This window comes from Fringilla coelebs (assembly GCF_963513975.1).
Source record: "Fringilla coelebs genome assembly, chromosome: 3".
Classification (NCBI taxonomy): domain Eukaryota; kingdom Metazoa; phylum Chordata; class Aves; order Passeriformes; family Fringillidae; genus Fringilla; species Fringilla coelebs.
This window is the reverse complement of record NC_140030.1, coordinates 109,633,914-109,657,126: the sequence shown is the minus strand read 5'-3', so window position 1 is coordinate 109,657,126 and position 23,213 is coordinate 109,633,914. Positions and strand designations below refer to the sequence as shown.

Below are 23,213 nucleotides of genomic sequence, written 5' to 3'. Positions count from 1 at the left end.
CTCTTGGGGAGAAACGGGAATTTATCATTTGTCAATCAGGAGGGCCACGTGCTCCTGATTAACATTTTGTGACCCTCCCCATCCCCCGGCGAAGGCTCCTGGATGCCGGAATAACGGCAATAACCACTCAATCCATGGAATTTGCTCCATCCCAGGCCAGTCTTATGGCTTTTTATTTCGGAGAGCGGCGCGGCGCAACCGGCAGTCGGACCCGGCCGTGGCGGGCCCTCTCCATCCTGCATCCCCTTTGGCCCCCGGTTTCGGGGTCCCCTAGAAGGGGGTGGTTTTGGGGAGGAGGGCGCCGGGCGCGCAGCAGGGCTGGGGGCGCAGGGGGTCCTGCTGGCAGGGCAGGGGGGGACACACGCAGCCCTTGGCGTCCCCGCGGGGCGCGGCGCAGTAATCCAGCGGCTCCTCCTCGTCCTCGCTGTCCCCTCGGTCCCCGTCGGCGGCGCGGCAGCAGCACAGGCCGGCGTCGCGGCAGCGGCGCAGCACGCCGTGGAAGGAGTTGCGGAAATTCTCGGAGAGCAATCCATAGAGGATGGGGTTGGCGCAGCTGTTGGAGTAGCTGAGCAGCAGCGAGGCGTTGTGCGCGCTGGCGTCCAGGCGGCCGGGCAGCAGCAGCTCCAGCAGCTGCACCACGTAGAAGGGCAGCCAGCACACCACGAACATGGCCACCACGGTGACCACCAGCCGCGTCAGCTTGCCCTCGGAGCGCCGCCGCTGCTGCCAGCCCACGCCCTGCGCCACCACTCGCATCTTGCCGGCCAGCAGCAGGTAGCACAGCGCCATGGCCACCACGGGCAGCACGAAGCCCAGCGCGCTGCTGTACACCACGAAGGCGGCCGCCCACGCCGGGCTGGGCCACAGCAGGTCGCAGGCCACGGCGCGGCCGTCGCGGGTGACCGCCGTGCCGGCGAACACCGGGATGGGCGAGGCCACCAGCAGCGCCAGCAGCCACACGCCGCCGTTGACCAGCTTGGCGACGCGCGGGCGGCGGTAGGAGGCGGCGCGCAGCGGGTGCACCACGGCGATGTAGCGGTCCAGGCTGAGCACGGTGAGGCAGAAGACGCTGCTGAACATGTTGAGGCCGTCCACGCCCAGCACGGTCCGGCAGAGCGCGCCGCCGAAGGGCCAGCGCCGCAGCGCCGCCGCCGTGGCCACGAAGGGCACGCTGAGCATGAAGAGCTCGTCGGCGATGGCCAGGTTGAGCAGGTAGATGTTGGTGGCCGTCTTCATCTTGGCGTAGCGCAGGATGACGAAGATGACCAGCGCGTTGCCCAGCAGCCCCAGCAGGCACACCATGCCGTAGATGCACTGCAGCACCACCATGCCCGCGATCTCCGCCGCGCTCCCGCCGCGCTCCGGGGCCCCCGGGGGCCGGCTGGCATCTCCCGCTGCCGCCGCCGCCGCCGCCGCGCTGCTGTTGGGGGGCGGCTCGGAGCCGGCCCAGCTGGAGATGCTCCAGAGGGGAATTCCGGCTGCCAGGAGCTGCTCGCCGTCCGTGCTCATGGCGGGAGGTGATCCATGGACGGGAGAGCAGCGGCGATGGGGTCAACCTGCGGGCAGGGCACAGGGGTGAGGGCTCTGGGGCACAGAAATCCCAGTGGCCGCATTCCCCCTCGGATTGGGAACCTCCATCCACCACCCCTGACTCCCTCCATCAACCCCCTCCCTGCCTGGACACCTCCACGTCATTCCTCAGCCTGGAGCATCCCATTTTTTGGGGATCTCAGAGGCTGCGGGGTGGGGTGGGAATTAACGCTCCGTGGGGCTCCTCAAACCAGATGGGATGGCCTGGGAATCCCAACCTGGCCCAGGAATCAATCCCGACCTGGCCCAGGAATTAATCTCAACCAGGCCTGGGAATCAATCCCCACCAGGCCTGGGAATCAATCCCAACCGGGCCTGGGAATCAATCCCAACCCTGCCGGGGAATCAACGCCATCCACCTTAAGGAGCCCCCGCAAATCTCGAGGATTTCATTCACCCTGCCAAGGAGAACGCCAGCCGGGAATATTTTACCTTTCAGTATTCCAGGGACTTCACTGCTTCCTGCCGGGGGGAAGAAGCCGCTGTGGGAAGATGCTCCGGTGGGATCTGTCGCCAACGGAAAGTCCTACTTGACCTGGATCAGATGACCGGGAAGATCCGGACCTTTTAAAGCGAAAGACAAAGCAGGGATGGACCCGCAGGATCTTCCCCCTCTCCCGCATCCCTATGCCGCAGGCATCGGCTTTCCGTGAAAAAATAAACGCGGCGCAACTTTCTGCTCCAGGATTTCCTCTGGAAAACAGCGCAGCGCCCTCCGCCCTTCTCCTGCCGGGCTGCGCTGTCCTGCGGCTCCCGGCCGGAGCGTTCCCGCTCCAGCGGCTCCTTCCCGGCGCTGCGGAGGGCGGGATCCGCAGCCCAATCCCCCCCCCGCCCCCCGCATTCCAAATCCCGAATCCCGCATCCCAAATCCCGCACCCCGCCCTCGCCCTCGCATCCCCCCGTGGCTCCGGGGAGAGGCAGGAGATAGAGAAGGAATGGTTGCCTTGGCAACGCATCCCTCATCCCGCATTCCTGCCGCGCATTCCCGCCTTCCCAGCGCTGCAGGGCCCCCGGATCCTTCCCGCTAGAGCCCTTTCCCTGCGGCACCGCATCCCAGGATTCCGGGTTTGGAGAGGTGAGGACCAGCCCGGCCTGGCCCCACATCCAAACCCGCGGGGAATTCCATCCCATTTCGCAGTCTGTGCTGGAACTGAGGGTGCAAGAAGTAAGAATGGGAGGAAATTCCATCTTTTTTGGTTTTTTTTTTCTTAAAAATCTCTTGCTGGGTTTAGTGGTTTTTTTGTTGGTTTTTTTTTTTGATGGGAGGGATCCCGGGTATCTTTTCCCTGGCAGCAGCTCAGCCCAGGTCATGGAATCATAGAATCATGGAATCACAGAATCGTGGAATCAAAGAGTAATGGCGTCATGGAATAGAGGAATCACTGAAGCTGGAAAAGCCCTCTAAAATCATGGAATCCAATGTTAACCCAGCACTGATCCAGGTCCCCCAGTGCCACATCCACACGGATTTAAATACCTTCTGAAACAAGGAGTCCACCACTGCCCTGGGAGAGAAATCTTCCTGATATCCAACCTAAACATCCCCTGAGGCCATTCCCTTTTATCCCTTTTGTTCCCTGAGAGCAGAGCCCAGTTCCCACCTAATTCCTGTCACAGACTTGTAGTGAATGAAATTCCCCCAGATCCTCCTTCTTTCCAACATTCCCTTCTCCCTATCTGATTTATCCCAACCCTGGCCAGGAAGTGATGAAGCAAACTTGCCTCAGTCATCCCAAAATCACAGCACTGGGAATTTTTGGGAATTTGGAGCTGGCTGAATGAGCCCATCTGGGGCCCTACTGCCAGGATGGGAATAGGGATAAACATCCATACGATACTCCTGGGAATGGGCTTGGAAATCCTGGGAAAACAGGTGGACTTTCTCCTCGCTGCTTAAATCTATGACCGTGGTTAATGGTGCAGCTGGCACCGATCCCGCTGGGAATATCCAGGATCCAGGGAATGCCGGCACCCCATCTCCACTCCCAATTCCATGGGGCGTTCCAGTGGGATAAAGGGCAATGGGATCCCACTGTGCTGACACAGAAATTCCCGGGTGCCAGCTCAGGAGCTCCGGGCGTTCCCATTGCAGCGGGAGACCGGAAAACGCGGAATTAAACAATGGAAGCGGCCACAGATTCCATGGGCCCCCTGCACCTCCCAGAGCAACAGGAAACCTTTAAATGCTCCTTTACTGTAAAGGAGGAAACTCCGCCATGGATTTGAGCCACACGGTGGTCCCAGAATTCCACGAAAAACTCTGGGTTGGGAGGAGCAGGAATAGCCTTGGCTCCAGGGGGACAATCCCAGGTGATTGGAGCCTCACTGTGAGATAAGGATGCCCTGATTAGGAAGTGTGGCTTTCTTCCCATTTCAGGTGCATCCATAAAATCCTAGGATATCCCCAGTAGGAAGGGACCCACAAAGAGCCTAACTCCTAAAAATCCTGGGATTCTCCTCAATCCCACCCTCAGCAGTAGCCCCAGATCCCAACCTTGGAGCCTGCTCTGATGCTGGGGGAAAAGTGGAATTTGCTCGGTTCATCCCAAGGAACGTGTGAATCTTGGGATCAGCAGTTCTGGGATTTTGAGATCTGGGGTTTGTAGGGAGCCTCTAAGTCAAGGAATTCCAGGGAAACCATCCTGGGATTTAGTGGAATGTGTTTTTCCCGATGTCCAAGGGAATTGTTCAGCCCTCCTTATCCTGGAATCCGGTTAATTTCTCTCTTTATTCCCATTATCCCTATCCAGAGATCCCTGTCCTGCTCCCTCACCGGGGCTGGATCCCAAATCCATGACAAGGACTTGGGAAAAGTGGAGAGGAGCCTGTGGTTATGGGAATTAATGAACCCCTGAATGGGGTGGAATTTTCCTGGAGGAATTCCCATTTAAAGGGTCCCGCTCCCCTTTTCCAGGTAAATCCCCCATGGGATCCCTTTTCCACCCCTTGGATCTTCCCTGAGCCTCCAGCAATTCGGAATCCATGAATTCCACACAGTCCCAGAATATTTGGAAGGGATCCTAAAAGACACGATGTTCCAGCCCCACTTCCATGGGCTGCTCCCAAATTTCCCCGCCTCCTCCCCCCCTCCTCCCTCCTTCCCGATTTTCCCGAGGAAAACCCGAAACGTGGAGATTTGCTGCCCTCTCCTGGGAGCCGCCAAATCCTGGGATTTGGGATGCTTGGAAATGTTCGAGCCTTATGCTTTGTAATTTTTTTAAAGCAGATTAAAATCTCCAAGGTATTCCCAGGAATGACAAGAACTGTTGGAACAGGATCCTTCCCAAATACCAGAAAAAACAATTGTGAATATTTTTTTTCCTCCTTAACCTCCAATTTTTTTGGGAATTGTGGGAAAACCTGGATTGGGAACAGGTTCTTGGCCAAAATCCGGCCTTGTCTCCCAGGAAAGAACCTTGAATCTTCCCAAGCTTTTCCCTTTCTTATCTTGGAGCTTTCTGCTCCTTCTGGGGGCGGGGGAATCAGATTTTTTGGGGGGAAGTAAAGGAATTCCCAAAAATTCCTGTGAGGTTTATGAATATATTGGAGAAAACATTTGGGAGAATCTCGGGATGAATGATAAGGAAAAAAAAAAAAAAGGATTTGTCCACTTTGGGAATTTATAAAGCGACTATCCTCCAAAAATTGGGGAAGCCTGGAATTTTGATGATGTTTGGATCCTGGATGTCACTTCTGTGGATCCATGGCTGCTCCTCAGGGTGTTTCCCTGCTGTTTTCTCCCTGGAAAACCTCCATGTAAAGGCCTCCGTTTCCCTTTCCCGGTGGGAGAGGAGGTGGCGTTATCCCGGCGGGAAGTGGAGCCGGAGGTCAGAGCCTCCTTCCCGATGCCAGGTGGGAGCTGGGGTGTGTTTATCCAGTCTGGGATCCACACTGCAGTTCCTTATTCCCGGCCTGGCGCTTTTCCCGGGAGCTCCTGGGCTCTGGCAGCCGCTGCCACATTCCAGGCCCCGCTCAATGCTCCTGTGTCTGCTCCTCCAAAAAATTCCCACTGGGATGGGGGATCGGGGTGCAGGGATGGGGGACAACCGTGGTGGTGTCCCAAAGCTCGGGGATCCTGGGATTCTGGAGAGAATAAGGAGCGGATCCGGCCCCGCTTTGGGGTGGGGCCATGACCAAGGAATGCAGGGAAGCTCCAGTGGCTCTCGCTATTCCATGAATTATCTTTGCTCCTGCTCCAATCTGATCCCAGTCTCAACTCCCAAGGAATTTGGGGATGATGAGGCAATTCCTACTGACTCTTTTCCATAAATCTGCTCAAAAAATTCCTCACAGTTTTGGAGGGTTGAGAAATCCTGATTAAAATTGAAACAGCACCTGGAATATGCCTGAATCCTGCTGGATTCAACAGCAATGGATGAGCTTGGATTTCCAACTTGGAAACACCAAAGGAGCGCTGGGAAGCAAATTCCATGGGAATCTGGGCTGGGTATAAGGTGTGGTTCTCCTTGCTGGGAGCTCTGTATCCCAAAACTGATGGAAAGGGAGAGAACTGGGAATACAGAATAGAGGGAAAGCAGCGACAGCTCTGTATGATATCCCTGAATATTCCCAAGTTTCTCCCTTTGTGGTTGTGGTGAATTTTTGGGAACAGCAGGATGGAGCTGAGACAGAGGGATGCATTATCCACCCTAAATCCAGGCTGACATCACCTCCCCACTCCCTCATTCCATAATAATTTTGGAGCACTGGATCCGGAGGCTTTGCTGCTTCCTATGGGCTCCTGGAGGTTTTCCTGGCTTCCAGGCCAGAGGCACCAGGAATTTTTATGGAAAGCCGGCTAGGGATGAATGGAGTCCAGAAATAGAAAAGCTGGAGCAGCTCCAGAGGGAGGAAATCAGGGAGCCAGGAAGCTTCCTGTGCTCCCAGAGTCGGGATGGGGACACTGGGATGGGCTGGAACACCTGGAAATCTTGGATATGCCCTCACTGGCAATCTGCTCCTTCTTTAAATTCAGGCATTGATTTCTTTTCCTACTCAAATCCATGGATTCTCCTCTTTTCCAGCCATTCCCACAACCTGGATTGCTCCTGAGTGGAGGAGAGGCTTTTCCCAGGACTCCCGGCTGCTCATCCCATGAGGAAACCCCCCCTATGCTTCCCAAATTCTGGCACCACGGCCTTCTTAAACCCATCTGCAAACAGCTGGAAAAACTGCTGGAAAACATGGAAAATTGATTAATTTTCCTGACAGTAGCTCCTAATTGTCTCCTTCCATGGTTTTCCCACTTTTTCAGGAGGGGTTTTCCCTTAAATCTGGCTTTTCCCATTCGGCTCTGCCCCTGCCCCAGGGAAAGAATTCCCTGGGGCAAACTGGGCTGGAGCAGCATTCCCAAGGGAATGTCCCGGTGCTCCCAATCCCTTCCCAGAATCCCTGTGTCGCTCAGGAGGCGCCCTCCTGCTGCATATCCTGTGGAATTCAGCCCAGGAGTGTTCTCCTCCTGTATCCCTGTGCTCATCCTCTGCCAGAGGCTCGGGAATTCCCAAGCTTTTGATTTTGAATGTGGTTCCTGCATGCCCCAAACCTGATCCTGGTGGGAAGAGGGAATGTGAGGGATGGATCCCATCCCTGTGGAGTCCTCTGTGAGCTGGTTGATCCCACAGAAAAAACAGGAAAAGGTGGATTTGCTGCTGGTTTTGGAGATTGGAGCAGCTGGTGGGACAAGGATAAACCCCAGAGGGAAGCTGGGAATATCCTGGAAGAAGCCAGAAGTTCCTGAAAAAGCAGTGAATCCATCTTTTCCTGGTAGGAGTGGTTCCCTGTTCCTGGAACAGTGGTAAGGGCTGGATTTTAGGGATGGGATGATCCCAGCTCTGCCATGGGGCCTGACTTTTCCATATATCAATTCCATGTTCAGATCCTTGTATCCCACGGCTGGGGCTGCACTGGGAATTGCTGCCATGGATTCTTATAACAATGCAGGATCTGCTGGGGAAGTTTGAGAATTCCTCCCTAAAAAGAGATTAAAAAAACCTGGAATTTCAGTGGTGCTTGAATTCGCCCAAATGCAAGGAAGAAAGGAAGGAAAAAGGAAGGAAATTCTTTTTTTCCTCCTCTTTGCTTTTTTCCATGGGATGGATAAATAAAAACCTAGAAGCAGGGAATGGGAAGGATGATGCAAGGAACAAGGTTTGGGATGGGAACCATGATATTGCAGGAAAATGACCCGGCACAGCAGGAATTACAATAATGTCATTCCTGTTTGCTCCGGCTCGTGCTTAATCCTCCAGGAACTCTGACATTTCCCAAAGAATTCTGCACCTCGGGAAGTTCGGAAAAATGTTGCACCTTGCCAAAAGACAGGGGATATTGGATCCTGCCGGAAAAAATGGGAAGCAGGATGTGATCCATGGCCTGTGGATGGATGGGAGCCGGATGTGATCCCACATCCGTGGTTGGATTGGGGTAATGAGAATATGGGATCCCATGGGACAGTTTGAGGTTATCCCCGTGCCAGCACCAGTGCTGATCCCAGCCCAGCTTTTCCAGGGGTTTGGGTGTTTTTGGGGTGTTGAATGTGTTGGAATGAAAAATTGGGATGTGAAAGGTAAGGCAAGAGCCAGATGTTTTCCTCTGGAAATCCAGTTCTAGTGCTTGTGGTGCTCCTTTTCCTCAGGGAATGTGGGGAAGGGCATCCAGGGTCTGAGCCTCACCTGTGCTGCCCATTTTCCTTAGGGAATGTGAGCTGGGAAACGGGAACTGGGGCTGAACCTCCCTTTCCCTCATGGAGCATGAGCTGGGGAAGGGGATCCATGGGGTGCTGTCCCTTTTCCTTATGGAATAGGAGTTGGGAAGGGGATCCATGGGGTGCTGCCCCTTTTCCTCATGGAATATGAGTTGGGAAAGGGATCCATAGGGTGCTGTCCCTTTTCCTTATGGAATATGAGTTGGGAAAGGGATCATGGGGTGCTGCCCCTCTTCCTCCTGGAATATGAGTTGGGAAAGGGATCCATGGGGTGCTGCCCCTTTTCCTCCTGGAATATGAGTTGGGAAGTGGATCCATGGGGTGCTGCCCCTTTTCCTTATGGAATATGAGTTGGGAAAGGGATCCATGGGGTGCTGCCCCTTTTCCTCATGGAATGCAAGTTGGGAAAGGAATCCAGGGCCAGATCCAAGGCGGAGTTCCGGCAGGATCCATGGAGGGGCTCATTTGCCGGGATAATTGTATGCTTTGCCCTTAAGCGTATTGATTCGGAAAAGTTAATCAGGACCATTTGGAAGCTCTTCCATGAAAAACCAGAAAATCCCATTAAACTGATTAAAACTGAATCCATCTTAAATAACCCCCTGCTCCTTAAAAATGTTGAAACAGGGAATTGTGTTCAAATAAAATTATTTCAGTCAAACACGGCCGCCGGCAGCTCCCGCCTGCCGAGGTGCGTGCGGAATTCTGGGATAACAGGAATGCTGGGAAGGGAACAAATCTCTTTTTCTAGGATAAATCCTTGGGAGGCAAAACTGGGGGCAGTGAGGGAGTGCTGGAGGTGTGGCCACGTCTAAGGGAGGGATGGGGCACAACCTTTTCTTTTCCATGGATTTTAGGGAAAAATTCCTCATGGAAAAGGTTGGAAAACCCTGGCAGAGCTGCCCAGGTATCCCAGTTCCTGGAGGGATTAAAAACTCGGGAATGTGGTTTAGTGGTGAGGGAATGGTTGGATGTTTCCGGCCTTTACTCTGCTGAGATTCCATGATTTTCCTTAAAAAATGTTGCTTCACATCCGTTTATTCCTGAAACATCAGATTCTGTGGCTGGGGAATGTTTCTGGATATTTTAAACTGAAACCTGGGATGATCCTGAGCAATGATCCTCACAGGAGGGCCCAGCTGGAGATGGAGTTTGGGCTCTGCTCATCCATGACTTGGAATTCCCAAAGTATTTGGGATGGATGGAATGTGGGTATTCCAAACCTGGAGGCTCCATCCCAGAGGCAGAGCTGCTCTTCCCTTCTCCTGCTGCAGGAGGAGACTGGGACAGAATGGGATGGCAGGGAAACCCTTGGAATGTGCCTTGGGATTTGCCTTGTCCCGGGAGCCGCCCGGCAGAGTTCCCTGATGATGTCAGCACCTGGAATGACACAATTCCTTCTGGGAGGAGGGAGGGGATGGGGCTGATCCTGGCAGTATTCCCATCCCTGCCACCCCGTGGAATATGCTGAAGCTCCCAAACTGGCTCTTCCCAAAAAACCAGATGCTCTTGGACAAGGCAGCTCTGGGAATTTTGTTGAAATTCCAGCGGGGAGAATCCAGCAGTGGGAGCTGGTTCTGAGGGATTGGGAAGGCGTTATCTGCTTGGAGCTCAGGATTATCCCTGATTTCATCATTCAGATGGAGAGCACTGGGAGATAACTGGGATTGCTCCCACTTTGCTTCCAAATGGGTTGATTTTCCCTTTGGAGCTTCCATGTCTCCCTCTGGATAAATCCCACGTGTGAGCCAGATTTTTGCATTTCCAGGGAGCAATACCCACATCCCTAGGGAATTATGGGAATGATGCCACTGGCTCCCATCCCAAGCTCCATCAGAGATCAGTCCTGAGGGATTCTGAGCATCCCACTCTGGCCAGCCTGAGGTTTAATTCCCCTTTCCCAATGTTTTCCAAATAGAACAGACTCTGTCACAGTGAGGTATCAAATTCCATAGGGATGTTTTGGAGCTTGGCATGGGAAGTGTGTCCTATGCTCCGTGCCCTTGGCACGGACTTTCCTTGCCAAAAAATCCCCTTTTTGGGTCACCAAAGGTTTTCCATAGGCAAATCCTGTTAAGAAATGCTTGGAAAACGCCTTCAGGCACAGGGTGGGATTCTAGGGTGTCCAGGAGTGGGAGCTGAGAATCCCTGTGGATGAGAATTTTCTGGGAGACCCTGCAGGTGACGGCACAGGGAAGTGGGTGCATATTGCAGGGATTGAATCCTTCGGGGTGGATCCAGCAGCGGCGGGATGAGCTGGGGATGCCTTTCCCCATTCCCGTTGCTCCAACGGATGTTTCCTCCTGAATTTTGTCCCATTCCCGGTGAGCAGGGATGGATGAGCATCCTGAATTCCCAGCCCTGACCTCCCTGGAGCTGCCAGGCTGCTTTATCTCCGCCGCAGCCTCCGGATGCTCCTTGCAGCATTCCCAACAAAGAGGTGCCAGCGGCGGCTGTTTGTCAGCGCCTTGTTCCTGACCGCGGGAATAAATCCTGGATCCCTCCTTCCCTCCCTTCCCAAGGCCGGCGGCCGGGTGCCAGCCGAGCCCCCCGCGCTGCTCCTAATCCATCAGCGGGAGCATCCCTCGGCGGGAGCAGCGGGAAGCCGGGATAATGGGGAGCCCATTAGCATCTCCATGGAGCAGCGGGATGCAGGGATGCTTCCTGAATCCACATCCTGGCTTCCCTGCGCTCCCAGGTGCTGTTTGCCCACCGAGGTGCTGGCCTTGGGAGCAGCTGCGCATCCAAGGGCCAGGAAATATCCCGCTCCTCATCCTCTCCCCGCTCCGGGGGCCCTGCATCACAAGGCCCGCGGTATTTCCTTGGATAGCGGCGCTGTGTTTGTCGGGATCCCCGGGAGCTGATGAGGTGTTAATGGGAGCAGGGATTGGGATTGGCGCTCGGGGGCGGCACGGCTGCATCCCGGCTTCCCAGCCAGCTGGGAAAACCAGTGGGAAACCCCCCGCCCCAAGCCTAAAATGGCAAGGAGCGGAGTGGAAGTTCGGGATGCAGGGAAGCCTCAGGGGCCAGGGGTGGTGCCTGTGGATTGGGAATGTTGGCCTGTTAGGGGGTCTTTTGTGATGGAAGTGGAGGGGGAAAAGGGGCGGGAGTGAAAGTTGTGTGCTCCAGTGAAAGTTGGGATGCTTGCTGTGGAAATTGGGATGCCCGCCGTGAGAATTGGGATGCTGGCTGTGGAAATTGGGATGCTCTGGCACCCTCACCCTGAAAGCTGGGATAAACCCCAAAATATAAACCAGAATCCCGGTGCTCCCTCAGGTGAATCCCTGTGGATGAGGTCACTCCCAGCACATCCCCAGCCGCTATCTCTGGAGATAAGGAGCGGCCCCGCCATTCCCAAGTGGAGCCGGGACTGATGAGCTGTGTCCTCTCCAGAGTGGATTTCATCCCCGGTGGGAGACCTCGGGAAGCCCTGTCTCCTCGGCCGAGATTGAATCAGCTGAAAAATGGGGCTGGAAATGTTGGGAATGGAGACAGGGAGGCTGCTCCTGCAGATAAGCGGAGCCCTCAGCCCTCGACGCTTCCCGGTGGGATGAGGGCTGGGTGGGACCGGAATCATTGCATGGCCCCAGGGAATGGATTTCCCTCGCTGTAAAAGAGAAGGAAAACCAGGAGCTCCTGCTGTGGTCCAGCTGAGCCCCTTGTATTGGTACCAGCAGAGCTCCTGGGATTTTGGGACATCTCCTTTCCATGGTCGTTTGGGACTTTGGGCAGGGAGTGAGAGGACAAGGGGAAAAGCTGGAGGAGGGTGGATTCGGGTTGGATATGAGGGAAATATTCTTTCTGGGAGGTTGATAAGGCCCTGGAACTGTTTTCCCAGAGGACCTGTGGCTACCCTGTCCCTGGAAATGTCCCAGGCCAGGTTGGAACCACCTGGGACAGTGGAAGGTGTCCCTGCCCATGCCAGGATGGAATGCAATGGGCTTTAAGCTCCCTTCCAACCCAAACCATTCTGGAATTCCATGATCCGTGACAAAAATGAAATTAATATCTTATGGGTATTCCAGGGCGTCCCGTCCCGTCACTTTTCTTCCACAGGACTGGAATTGCCCATGGAAGCTCACGGAAGGACCAAATCCACGTGTGTGCCACGTGCCACCCTTCCGGCCGCTCCCGAAATCCTTCGGCGTGCACCTGGCCCGGGGAGGGGGCGGGGGGGGCTCTATCCCTGCTCCCGAAAAGCTGGAAATAGCAGCAGCTCTGTTGATTCACAACCACAGCCCTGACTTCCCCGCTCCGGATCCGAGGTGTTTTTTTTTAACAATCCTCCCTTTTTCCCGGTGAGCCGAGGGCACACGGAGCGGCCAGGGCTCCCCTGGACATTCCCGGGGGACCACGCCAGCTCCTCTTTTCTCCCTTGGAAAAACAACCCCTGGAGCATAAAAAGCCTTTGTGCGGCCGGGCCCGGATCCCTGGGGAGCGGCAGCGGGATCGCACCCTGGGAAGGGAAGGGCTGGAGCCGCCCCGGGAGCCCCAGCCATCCCGCAGGGTGATGCCTCCCCGCGCCAGCCCCGGCAGGAATGTTTGCTGTCACCGCAGCCTGCGGCAGGGAAATATTTTCCAAGGAAAAAAAAGGCCTCCCAGTGTATTCCGCGCCACCAGCTCCAGCGGCCTCTGTAGCCGTCTTGTTCTGCCGCTGCCGGGACACCGAGCTGGAGGAAGAGAGGAGGCAAAGGTGGGAGAGCTTTAAAAAGCTCTGGTTAAGGTTGTTCCACCCTCTGGAAAAGGGATTGGGAAGCTGCAAAACAGCCGGAGCTGCAAAACAGCCGGAGGCTGCTTTTGGGGGAGAGGGCGGTGTTCCTTCGGCCTCCAAATCACAGCTTCACCTCCCGGGAGAAGCGCTTTGGGATGTTAAGGGATAACCTGTCCTTTTCCAAGTGGAGAATGTAGGTCAGAGCCCACTCTCCTCCCCAAAATCCAGTGAGGATGCTGCTGCTGCTGCAGGTTGGGCTGGAGTCTGTCCCTGCAGCTCTTTACTCTGGCACCAAAACAAAACGCACTCAGAAAACTGTGAAAAATAAGCCCAGCTCGGGAATGCAGCTGATTGGAAGTTTTTCCGACAGAAAGTGCCGTCCGATCCGCGGAAAACCGTTCCTGGGGCGGGTGTTGATTTGGGCACTCTTTCCTCTGAGGGGAAAAAAAACCAGAGTGAGGGGGGAGAAATGTTTGGAGAGAGCCGGAGCTGCCGCCATCGCAGAGCTTTTCCATCCCTCTGCAGCACAGCTCTCCCCTGGAAAGGTGCTGGATTCAGCAGCCCAAGGGTGCTGGGTTCAGTAGCCCCAAAAACATTGGATCCAAGAGGCCAAAAGCACTGGATTTAACGGGCTAAAACCAGTGGGTTTAGCAGGCCAAAATCACTGGATTTAGCAGCCCCAGAAATGCAGGATTTAGTAGCCAAAGGCACTGGGTTTAACGGGCCAAAATCACTGGATTTAGCAGCCCAAAGAATTTGCTTCAGGAGCCCAAAGGCATGGGATTAAGCAGGCCAAGCCCACTGGATTTAACAGTCCAAAATCACTGGATTTAACAGTCCAAAATCGCTGGATTTAGCAGGCTCAAAAGCACTGGATTTAGCAGTCCAAAATCACTGGATTTAGCAAGCCAAAGGCAATGGATTTACCAATCCAAAGGCACTGGATTTGCAGTCCAAAACACTGCTGATTTTGTTGCCCGAAGGCAATGAATTCAGTAACCAAAGGCATTGGATTTCCCAATCCAAAGGCACTGGATTTAGTAACCAAAACCACTGGATTTTGAAGGCCAAAATCCCTGGATTTAGTAGCCCAAACCCACTGGGTTTAGCATCCAAAGGCTCTGGATTCATCTGCCTGCCATGGGCCACCAGCCCAGGGGACGAGGTCCCAAGGACACCGGAATTCTGAATTTTACTGCCGTGTGATCACTGTGTCTAGGGCAGGAAAGGTTTTTAGGGGGGAAAGTCTTGGCAATATTCTGGATTCTGGCTGTGGGAGCCAGCCTGGCTGGGATGAGCTGTGCCATCATCCCACTCAGGACAGGCAGCCTGAAATTCCCTGTTTTCCACCTTCACCAGGACTGGGAGCAGGTGTAAAAGGCTCCTCCTCAACCTGAGGTGGAAAAACTTCCATCAAAAATCTTTTTTTTTTTGCAGAAACAAAAGATTTCCATTTGTCTGGCAAAACTGAGCCGATCCCACACTCAAAGCTTCCCTGGATTTTAAAGCCCGAGTTCAAATGGAATTTTTTTGCCCCAGGAAAAGAGTGGAGCTGAATGAAAATACCCTCGCAGGTGGCAGCGACCTGCAGGGCGGTGCTGGGACGGGGTGGCTCCGGAATTCCCGCCGTGATCCGGCCAGGCCGGGCGGAGGGCGGGGGGATCCGAGTGTCCTGCTGTCACCGCGGCGCCGCCGGTGCCTCACCCCGAGGCACAGACCCGGGATTGTGCCCACCCCGAACAGATTTATGGGGTGATCCTGGCCTGCTATTAGTGGTCATGGAACCGCAGGCTCCCAGACAGGGCCCGATCCCAAGCTCCCGTGGTTTTTTTGGAAGCAGAAATCTCCACTCCGGCTGTTTTGCTGCGGGCTCTGCCAGGGACACCTCATTCCCAGGAAAACGGGGTGCCCTGGCAGCAGACTGCCAGGTGGGGACATGGAGGGCGACATGGAATGAGCAGTGCCTGCGTTGCCGAGCTCGGAGCAGCTCCGCCGGCTATTTATACCCGGGACGCGGGAATGGAGCCGCTCGGGATAAATGGAGCTATTTTCAAGGTCTTGGCCAGGTCTAACTGGTTTAAACAAGGCCGGGAATGACTCACAGGGCTATAAATGTCCGTCAGAATCCTCGGAGAGGCTGTCTCCGATGGATCTCCTTGGAAAAGCAGCCTCCCGGAGCGCTGAGAAGGTTGGGACACGCTCCTGTCTCCCTGCTCCGGCACCCATTCCAAATCCCGTCAGTTCCGAATGGCTGGGACGGGTTGGACTGGGCACATCTCTGCTTTTATGGGATGTGTAAGGAATTTGGGAATTGGGTCCCTTAATTCTGCTCCTTGGGTGATGTGCTGGACCGTCCTTGGGGTCATTCGTCCCCCTGCCCTGAGCAGCAAATTCCCGGTGGGAATTGGAACGCCTCAGCCAGGCTGGAAGCTCTCCAGCAGCGCAGGGGTTTTGTTAGGAAATAACAGGGAGCTATTAAAGCCCAGGGTTTTGGGAGGAGGCTCCAGATTCCATTTTCTTCCTGTTTGTTTTCTTCTTGGGAACCCAAGGACATTTCAGTTTTCAGCAACTGATCATTAAACATAAAAAATAATTCCCGGGATGAACCCAAACCCTGGATATTTCAGTCAGGTGAAAATTCCCCTGCCTGCTGGGAGAAAATATCCACGGCAGGATTTTCCTGGGATGTGAGGAAGACTTTCTTTCCTTTCTTTCTTGATCTGGGCATCTCCCTCCGCTCATCCTTCTCCCTGTGCCGTGGGAGCTGGGGATGAATCTGTTAATTCCCGGTTTTCCGCGGCCAGCCGGCTCCTCCGGCCGTCATTCCAGATGCCTGCGCATCTTGTTTATCCAGCAAAACGTGCTGCTGGAAAGCCGGGAATGGGCATCACGTGGCCCACGGCAAACAGCCGGCAGATGCCCTCTGTTGATTTTGCTCCGGAGCTTTTCCAGAGGCTGCTGGGCTCTTCCAAGGGGGTTTTGCCCATTCCCACTGTGATTCCATCCCACCATCCCAGGATCCCCACCTCATGCTGGCATTGTCCTCAGGGAGCATTAGTGATGCTGTCCCAGGAAGTTGTCGTTCCCATCAGGATATCTGCTGGTGCTCCATTCCTAATAACGGGGCTTTATTCCCATTGGGCTTTTCCAGGGTTTTATTTTATTCCAGCAGCTCCTTCCCTTCATTGACACATTGGATAATTACAGAGCAGGAAGGAACGTTAAAACAGGGAATGAAAATGCCAGAAATAGGGATATATCCTGACTGTCTGGATCCTCAGGAATCCTTGTGGATGAAACCAAGTTGCCTGCTTCTGGGACTGAAGGATGTTATTCCAGAGTTAAAAGGATGGATATCCTTGGGATATTAGAGACAAAATTTTTGCACACTCCCAGCTTTTCCTTTGTTAGCCTTGCTAAGGCCTTGGAAAATCTTCCCCGGAATTAAACAGCCCCATTTAATATGGAATCTAATTAGGAGGGACTTGGTTGAAGAGTTCCTCAAATAGTTGAGTCAATATTGGCCGGTGTAATTGTGGGAATTCCCAGTGGAATTCCGGCACCTGTTCCAGAGCTGAGGCTCCATGGGCGGGGAAAAAGAGGGAATTTCAGTGGTCCCCATCCGAATCCTTCAAGTAGCTTTTCCCAGTGTATGGAATTTGTGGGAACTTGGGAGCGGGATGCTGGTGTGTGCTCCCAAGTCGGGGCTGGGCGTGACCTTGGGATGTGCTGTTGGCTCTTCCTGGAGAGCTTTGGTGGGAATGCTCAGCTGAATTCCGAGCTTCAGGAATGTGAAGCATCCTCATCCTCACCTCCATCCTCATCTTCCCATGGTTTATTCTGCTTGTTGGAACAGGAGGTCCTGGGAATGCTGTCAACCCAGCAGAGCTCTTGACCTTACAAAGATGGATCCTACAGGAAAAATTGGGAATAAACCCAGCCAGAGGCAGCACTGGAGCAATGGGAGCTTTCCTATCCCGCTCCACCTTCACCCTTCCCTCTTCCCGCCTCAATCCTGTCTCCCACCTCTCCCTGAAGTACTTCCAGGCACTGATTCAGCCATAATTTCCATCTCTTATCAGGGAAAGGTCTCATAAATCCGACAAGTTGCCTTTTGTCTCCAACAATCCTCCTGAAGGGCGGCTCTTCAGGAGACACTGTCTCCCAATTTCCTGATTTCAAGGGAAAAACCCAATCCTGCCTTTCTTTCGGTGGAGCAGCACAACTGGGAGAGTTCATTATCCTGGATTAATGATGATAATTATCAGGAGAAAAGGGATAATTATCCAGCTAGGAGGGAAGGCACCGGTGTTGCCGCAAGGGATGGATGCAGAGAAAGCCCATCCAGGCTCCGGCCATCCCTTGGGAAGTGGGAGCCGCCTCCCAGGGCTTGGCTCCCAATGCAAATAAGAGCATAATTTCAAAATTAAATTTAAAATAAATATTAGTTAAATATTAAAGAGAAGAAATCAGGTGGAGATGGCCAGGAACTCGCTCTTTCCAACCGGGAATGTTTAAATAAGACACCACAGAAAATTTTTTTTTTATAGCCATCCTGGTATTCCTAAAAATGTTCTTTTGATGGGAAAAATATCAATTTTCCTGCTTCTTTTCCTTAGGAGAGATGAATTTTATCCGTGTGGAAGGCGAGGAGGCAGCGGGAGGTGGTTGGATGGGGAGCGGAGTCGATCCCACATCCAGCCGCTTTTCCAGGCCCGCGTTGCTGAATACAAATGTTGGAATTGCTCCGTGTCCTCGTGTTCCCAAGACAAAGGCTTTGTCTGAGGAGCAGGAGTGGGATGTGGTGGCTGTGGTCGTCCCTGTGGACACATGGAATGGGATAGGCATCACCATTCCCGGTGGGATGTGCTCCATGGACGGAGCAGGATGGGGGAATTGTGGGACAGACAAAGGGAAAATGGGATTTAAGTGCCTGGGATGGTAGGAATGTCCTGAAGGATCAAAAATCCAAGGAATTAGGGCAGCTTCCTGTCCACACCTGGATGAAAATCCTCACCTTTGGTGGGGACAAAATTCCAAGTCCTGTGGAGCCAAAGCAGGGAAGCGGTGCCTGGTGAAGAGGAAAAAGCAGGAAATTGGGAAAGGCTGCCGAGCTCGGGATGGTGTCACCTCCGGCCACCCCTCACGTGGAGGTGCCAGACGTGCTCACATCTGTGCCAACATCTGCCCCAACATCTGCAGGGCCCAGGCCTGAGGGTGGGAATTGCCCAGGGAAAGGCTCATCCCGGCCTCTCAGGAATCCATCAGAACAAACCTCGCAGTCCGAGGGAAAAGGGGTGGAAAACCGGGGTGGGGTCTCATCCAAAACATCAGGATCCAGCCAGGAGTAGAGAGCAGGATCCTTCAGCTTGCCCGGCAGCCACATCCCAAATTTCACCCCATCCTCCCAGAATTCCCCCTTCCCGAGCCTTGGGAGGAGCAGAAAGCTCCTTGGGAACGCAGGGAGCGGGGGGATTCAGCACTTGGGGTGCACCAGCACCTCCTGCCAGCCGGCACGGGCGGTCTGGGGGTGCGGGCAGGGGGTGCGAGGGGGTGACCCCCGGCAGTGACCCCACAGGGGGTCCCTGGGTGTCGCCCCCACCCCGGGGTGTCGCTCCCGGTCCCCCCCGCACCCACGGCAGGCGACAGAGGGCGCCCCGCCACCGCGCTCGGGGCCGCCCCTCCCTCTTTTTGGGGTGTCCCCCCTCTTGGGGGGCATCTCCCTCCGGGCCGTCCCCCCAAAATCCCCCAAATCCCGGCAGAAAACGCCTGGAAGGGGCGGCGGGTGGCTGGGAGGGATGTGGGCTGTGACTATCGCCGCGGCTATCGCGATAGAAGCCGGCGAACGGGGTTGTTTTCCTTCGGCCATGGATCCTGAGGGATTTGGGAGCCCAGGGAAAGAATCCTGGAGGGGTTTTGGGGGGGTTAAAAACTCTCGGCGATGTGGGGCAGGGGGAGCCCCCTGGGGAGCGCAAGCTCAATAAATAAATAAGTAATTAAATAAATAGATTAATAAATGAATAATCAAAAAACCCCCAAATAAATCAGGTTTGCGGTTGGTTTGGGTTTTTGGTTTCTTTTTTTTTTTTTTTTTTTTTTTATGACGGCGGGCAGATCTAGGTGGGAATTCATAGAACACTCCCCGGGAGCGGCGGGGATGCTCCCGGAGGAGCCAGGCGGGCACTGGGAAGGGGCGGTGGGAATGGGGGGAAGCCCCCCGGTGCCTCCCTGTCGCCTTTGGTCCCCCCCCCGCCACCCGGACAGCGGATTTAGACCCGCGGGGGGGTGATTTTGGTCACCCGTCTGTCCTTCCTTCCTCTTTCCCTCTTTTCCTCCTTTCCTGCTTTCCCCCGCTCCCAGGCGCTCCGGCAGCGGCGCTGCCCCGACGGAGCGCACCGGGACCCGCACCGGGACCCGCACCGGGACCCGCACAGGGCCGGCCCCCGCGGCCCCGCTGGCGCTGCCCGCCCCTTTCCCTGCTCTCCCTGCTCCGTTCAGTCCCGGTTTTCCTGCCGGGAAGAGCCGCGTCCCGACCTGCCGGCCAGGCAGAGCCCCGGGGCCCGTTCGCCGCGGGGAGCAAAGGTGCGTGGGGAGGGGACCGGGCACTTCGGGGGGACACTCAGCCGCTCCAGCGGGGCCGCTCCCAGCGGGAATGCTGCGGGGGAGCCGCTGCCGTCGGGGCGGGCCGGGCAGCGGGGTGGGAATGGTGTCCCCCGGGAGCGGGATGGGGTGGCAGCGGTGTCCCCCGGGAGCGGGGTGGGGTGGCAGCGGCGTCCCCCGGGAGCGGGATGGGGTGGCAGCGGTGTCCCCCGGCGCGGGGCTGTGGCGGAGGCGCGCAGAGGTGCGCGGGGCCGCGGAGGAGCCGCTCCCGCCTAGGTGTGAGCTGATTATTCAAATGGGCAGCCGAGGACCTGGGGATTGGAGGCTCGCCCGGCCGCTCCGTGCTATATCACTGGGGCACCCACGTCACTGCAGCACTTGTCCTCCTCTTCCTCCTCCTCCTCTTCTTCCTCCCTCCTCCCTCCTCCTCCTCCTCCTCCTCCGGCTCCTCCATCGCCTCCGGGCGCCTCTTCGCCGCGGAGCGCTGCGAAAACCCACCCAAGGAGCGGCGGCGGAACAAACCCACCCCAGCCCCAGCGCCGCTCCATCCCCCCCTTCCTCCCTCCCTCCTCTTCCTCCTCCTCCAGAGGCTCCGGCGGAGGGGAGGGAGGGTTGGGGACTTTTTTTTTTCCTTTTTTTTTTTTCTCTCTCTCTTTTTTTTTTTTTTTTTTTTTTTTTGGGTCGCTCTCCGCCGTCGTTTGTTGTGGCTGTTAAATTTTAAACTGCCATGCACTCCACTTCCAGTATGCTGGGAGCGGTGAAAATGGAAGGCCATGAGCACACGGACTGGAGCAACTACTACGGGGAGCCCGAGGTATGGACGGAGCCGGGAGCCCCAAAACCCCCCGGCGTCCCGGCCCCCGGACGGGATTAACTTTGGCACCGGCTCGGTGCTGCGGGCGGGGGTCCCGAGGTGCGGGCGGGGGTGCGGGCGACTCTTCCCAGTTTTTCCTTCCACCCCTCCAGGTATTTTTCTCTCCCCGGGCAGGGATGTCCCTTTCCCTTTCCCTTCCTGCAACTCCGCTACCCAGGACGGCTCCGCCGCTCCTGCTGCCACCGCGGTTTTTTTAATATAGATACCAAAATATATTTGGGTTTCATTAAGAAGAAAAACAACACCCCCCCCCCCCCCGCCTCCCCCACCACCACCCCGCGCCGGGATTTAACCCTTTCCTCCCGTGCCCTCCGCGGAGCCCCGCGGCTGCGGCGCCTCCGGCTCCGGGCTGGGCTGGGCTGGGCTTGGCTGGGCTGGGGCTCCCCCCCGCGCCATCCCCGTGCCCTGTGTCGCTTGTCCCCGCAGGGCTACTCCTCGGTGAGCAACATGAACGCGGGGCTGGGCATGAACAGCATGAACACCTACATGACCATGTCGGCCATGAGCAGCACGGCCAACATGACGGCGGCGGCCACCTCCATGAACATGTCCTACGCCAACACGGGCATGAGCCCCTCGCTGACGGGCATGTCCCCGGGCGCGGGGGCCATGCCGGCCATGGGCTCGGCCGGCGTGCCGGGCATGGGCGCCCACCTGAGCCCCAGCATGAGCCCCATGGGCGGCCAGGCGGGCTCCATGAACGCCCTGGCGCCCTACTCCAACATGAACTCCATGAGCCCCATCTACGGCCAGTCCAACCTGAACCGCTCGCGCGACCCCAAGACCTACCGGCGCAGCTACACGCACGCCAAGCCGCCCTACTCCTACATCTCCCTCATCACCATGGCCATCCAGCAGTCCCCCAACAAGATGCTGACCCTCAGCGAGATCTACCAGTGGATCATGGACCTGTTCCCCTTCTACCGCCAGAACCAGCAGCGCTGGCAGAACAGCATCCGCCACTCGCTGTCCTTCAACGACTGCTTCCTCAAGGTGCCGCGCTCGCCGGACAAGCCGGGCAAGGGCTCCTTCTGGACGCTGCACCCGGACTCGGGGAACATGTTCGAGAACGGCTGCTACCTGCGCCGCCAGAAGCGCTTCAAGTGCGAGAAGCAGCTGGCGGCCAAGGACGGCTCCGCCGGCGCCGGTGGCGGCAAGAAAGGCCCAGGCCAAGCCGCCAGCCAGCCCCTGGGCGAGGGCAGCTCCTCGGGGGGCTCCGACGGCTCCGCCGGCGCCGAGTCCCCGGCCAGCTCCTCGCCCTGCCAGGACCACAAGCGCACCCTGGCCGACCTCAAAGGGCTGAGCCCCGGCGAGCCTTCGGCCTCGCCGGGCCAGCACCTGCTGGCGCCGCCGCACGCCGGGCTGGCCCACGAGGGGCACCTCAAGCCCGAGCACCACTACGCCTTCAACCACCCGTTCTCCATCAACAACCTGATGTCCTCCTCGGAGCAGCAGCACCACCACCCGCACCACCAGCACCACCACCCGCACAAAATGGACCTGAAGGCCTACGAGCAGGTGATGCACTACTCGGGCTACGCCTCGCCCGTGCCCGCGGGCCTGGCCATGGCGCCCGTCACGAACAAAAGCGCCCTGGAGGCCTCGCCTTTGGCCGGAGAGACTTCCTACTACCAAGGCGTGTATTCCCGGCCCATCATGAACTCCTCCTAAGCAGGAAAAAAGCTCCTGGAAAAAGGGGGAAACCCTTCCTTCCCCCCCACCCCCCCCATACCCCTCGCAGTGGACTCTGAGCACGGTACATATCCGGTATATATATATATATATATATATTTTATTTTTTTTTCTGTTGGCTCCAGATGTTTGCATCCATTCGGGAATCTGCAGCCGTGTGGCCCCTTCCCAAATCCACCCGGGGGGGGGCTCCGTGTGGGGTGGTTTGGTTTGGCGGGGTGGGCATGGGGGGGGGTTCTCCGGGGCTTGTTTTGATTTTTTTCGTTGTCGTTGTCGCCACGAGGTCTAAATATATCTATTTTTTTGTGTGCGAGTGAGGGGGGCAAAAAAATAACCCTCAACCGAGGCAGAACCAACCCCTCCTTCCTTGTGAATACTCCTAGTTCAGAAACCGAGAACCAAAAGTCTTGCGACGTTGTAAAAAAAAAAGAAAAAAAAAAGAAAAAGAAAAAGAAAAAAAGGGGGTGGGGGGAAGATGGGGGGAAAGCAAAAAAGAAAAGAAAAAATAAGAAAAAAAAATTTAAAAGGCAGGATAGATTGTTGTAATTGAAGCAAATGCTTGATGTTCCCGGGAGAGTAAACTACTTGGATCTGATTAATTTATCGTTTCTGTATGCTTTATTTATGGCTTCGAGCTGTGTATTCTGGTAGCGAGCGGCCGCAGCTGCCGCAGAACTCCATTAAAGTCGTATTGGCGGTGCTTTTCCCCCTGCATCTCTGTTCCGCCGCCGCCGCCCGACGGGACCCCCGCCGCTCCCGGCTGGCACCGCCGCTGTCCCCGCCGGCATTCCCGGGATCTCCGCGAGCGAGCCGGCCCCGGCTCCAAACCCGGCTGGGATCGCTCATGCCAGGCTGGGATCCCTCCAATCCCCCGCCGGAATCCCTCCAGCCCCCGCTGGAATCTGCGATGTCTCTGCCGCCATCCTTCCATCCCTTCCGGAACCCCTCCATCCCTTCCAGGATCCCCCCATCCCCGCGGGATCCCACTATTCCTTCCAGGACCCCGCTATCCCCGCCACGACACCTCCATGCCCGCGGGCTCC

At 56.1% G+C, this 23,213-nt stretch overlaps 2 protein-coding genes across 2 annotated transcripts; one reads left to right on the top strand and one right to left on the bottom strand.

The window, feature by feature from the left end:
- Positions 1-225: 225 nt before the first annotated feature.
- Positions 226-2,207, bottom strand: SSTR4 (somatostatin receptor 4). The gene is made up of 2 exons (XM_084201621.1): positions 2,023-2,207; positions 226-1,556 (listed from the first exon to the last, which is right to left on the bottom strand). Exon 2 carries the CDS (start codon positions 1,507-1,509, stop codon positions 271-273), a length of 1,239 nt encoding a protein of 412 aa, XP_084057747.1. The 5' UTR covers positions 1,510-1,556; positions 2,023-2,207; the 3' UTR covers positions 226-270.
- An 18,018-nt stretch (positions 2,208-20,225) lies between these two features.
- On the top strand, positions 20,226-22,149 carry FOXA2 (forkhead box A2; the record flags this gene model as incomplete). Its single annotated transcript, XM_084202300.1, has 2 exons — positions 20,226-20,418; positions 20,905-22,149. The coding sequence occupies exons 1-2, from the start codon at positions 20,332-20,334 to the stop codon at positions 22,147-22,149; spliced, it is 1,332 nt and encodes a 443-aa protein (XP_084058426.1). The 5' UTR covers positions 20,226-20,331.
- Positions 22,150-23,213: the final 1,064 nt, after the last annotated feature.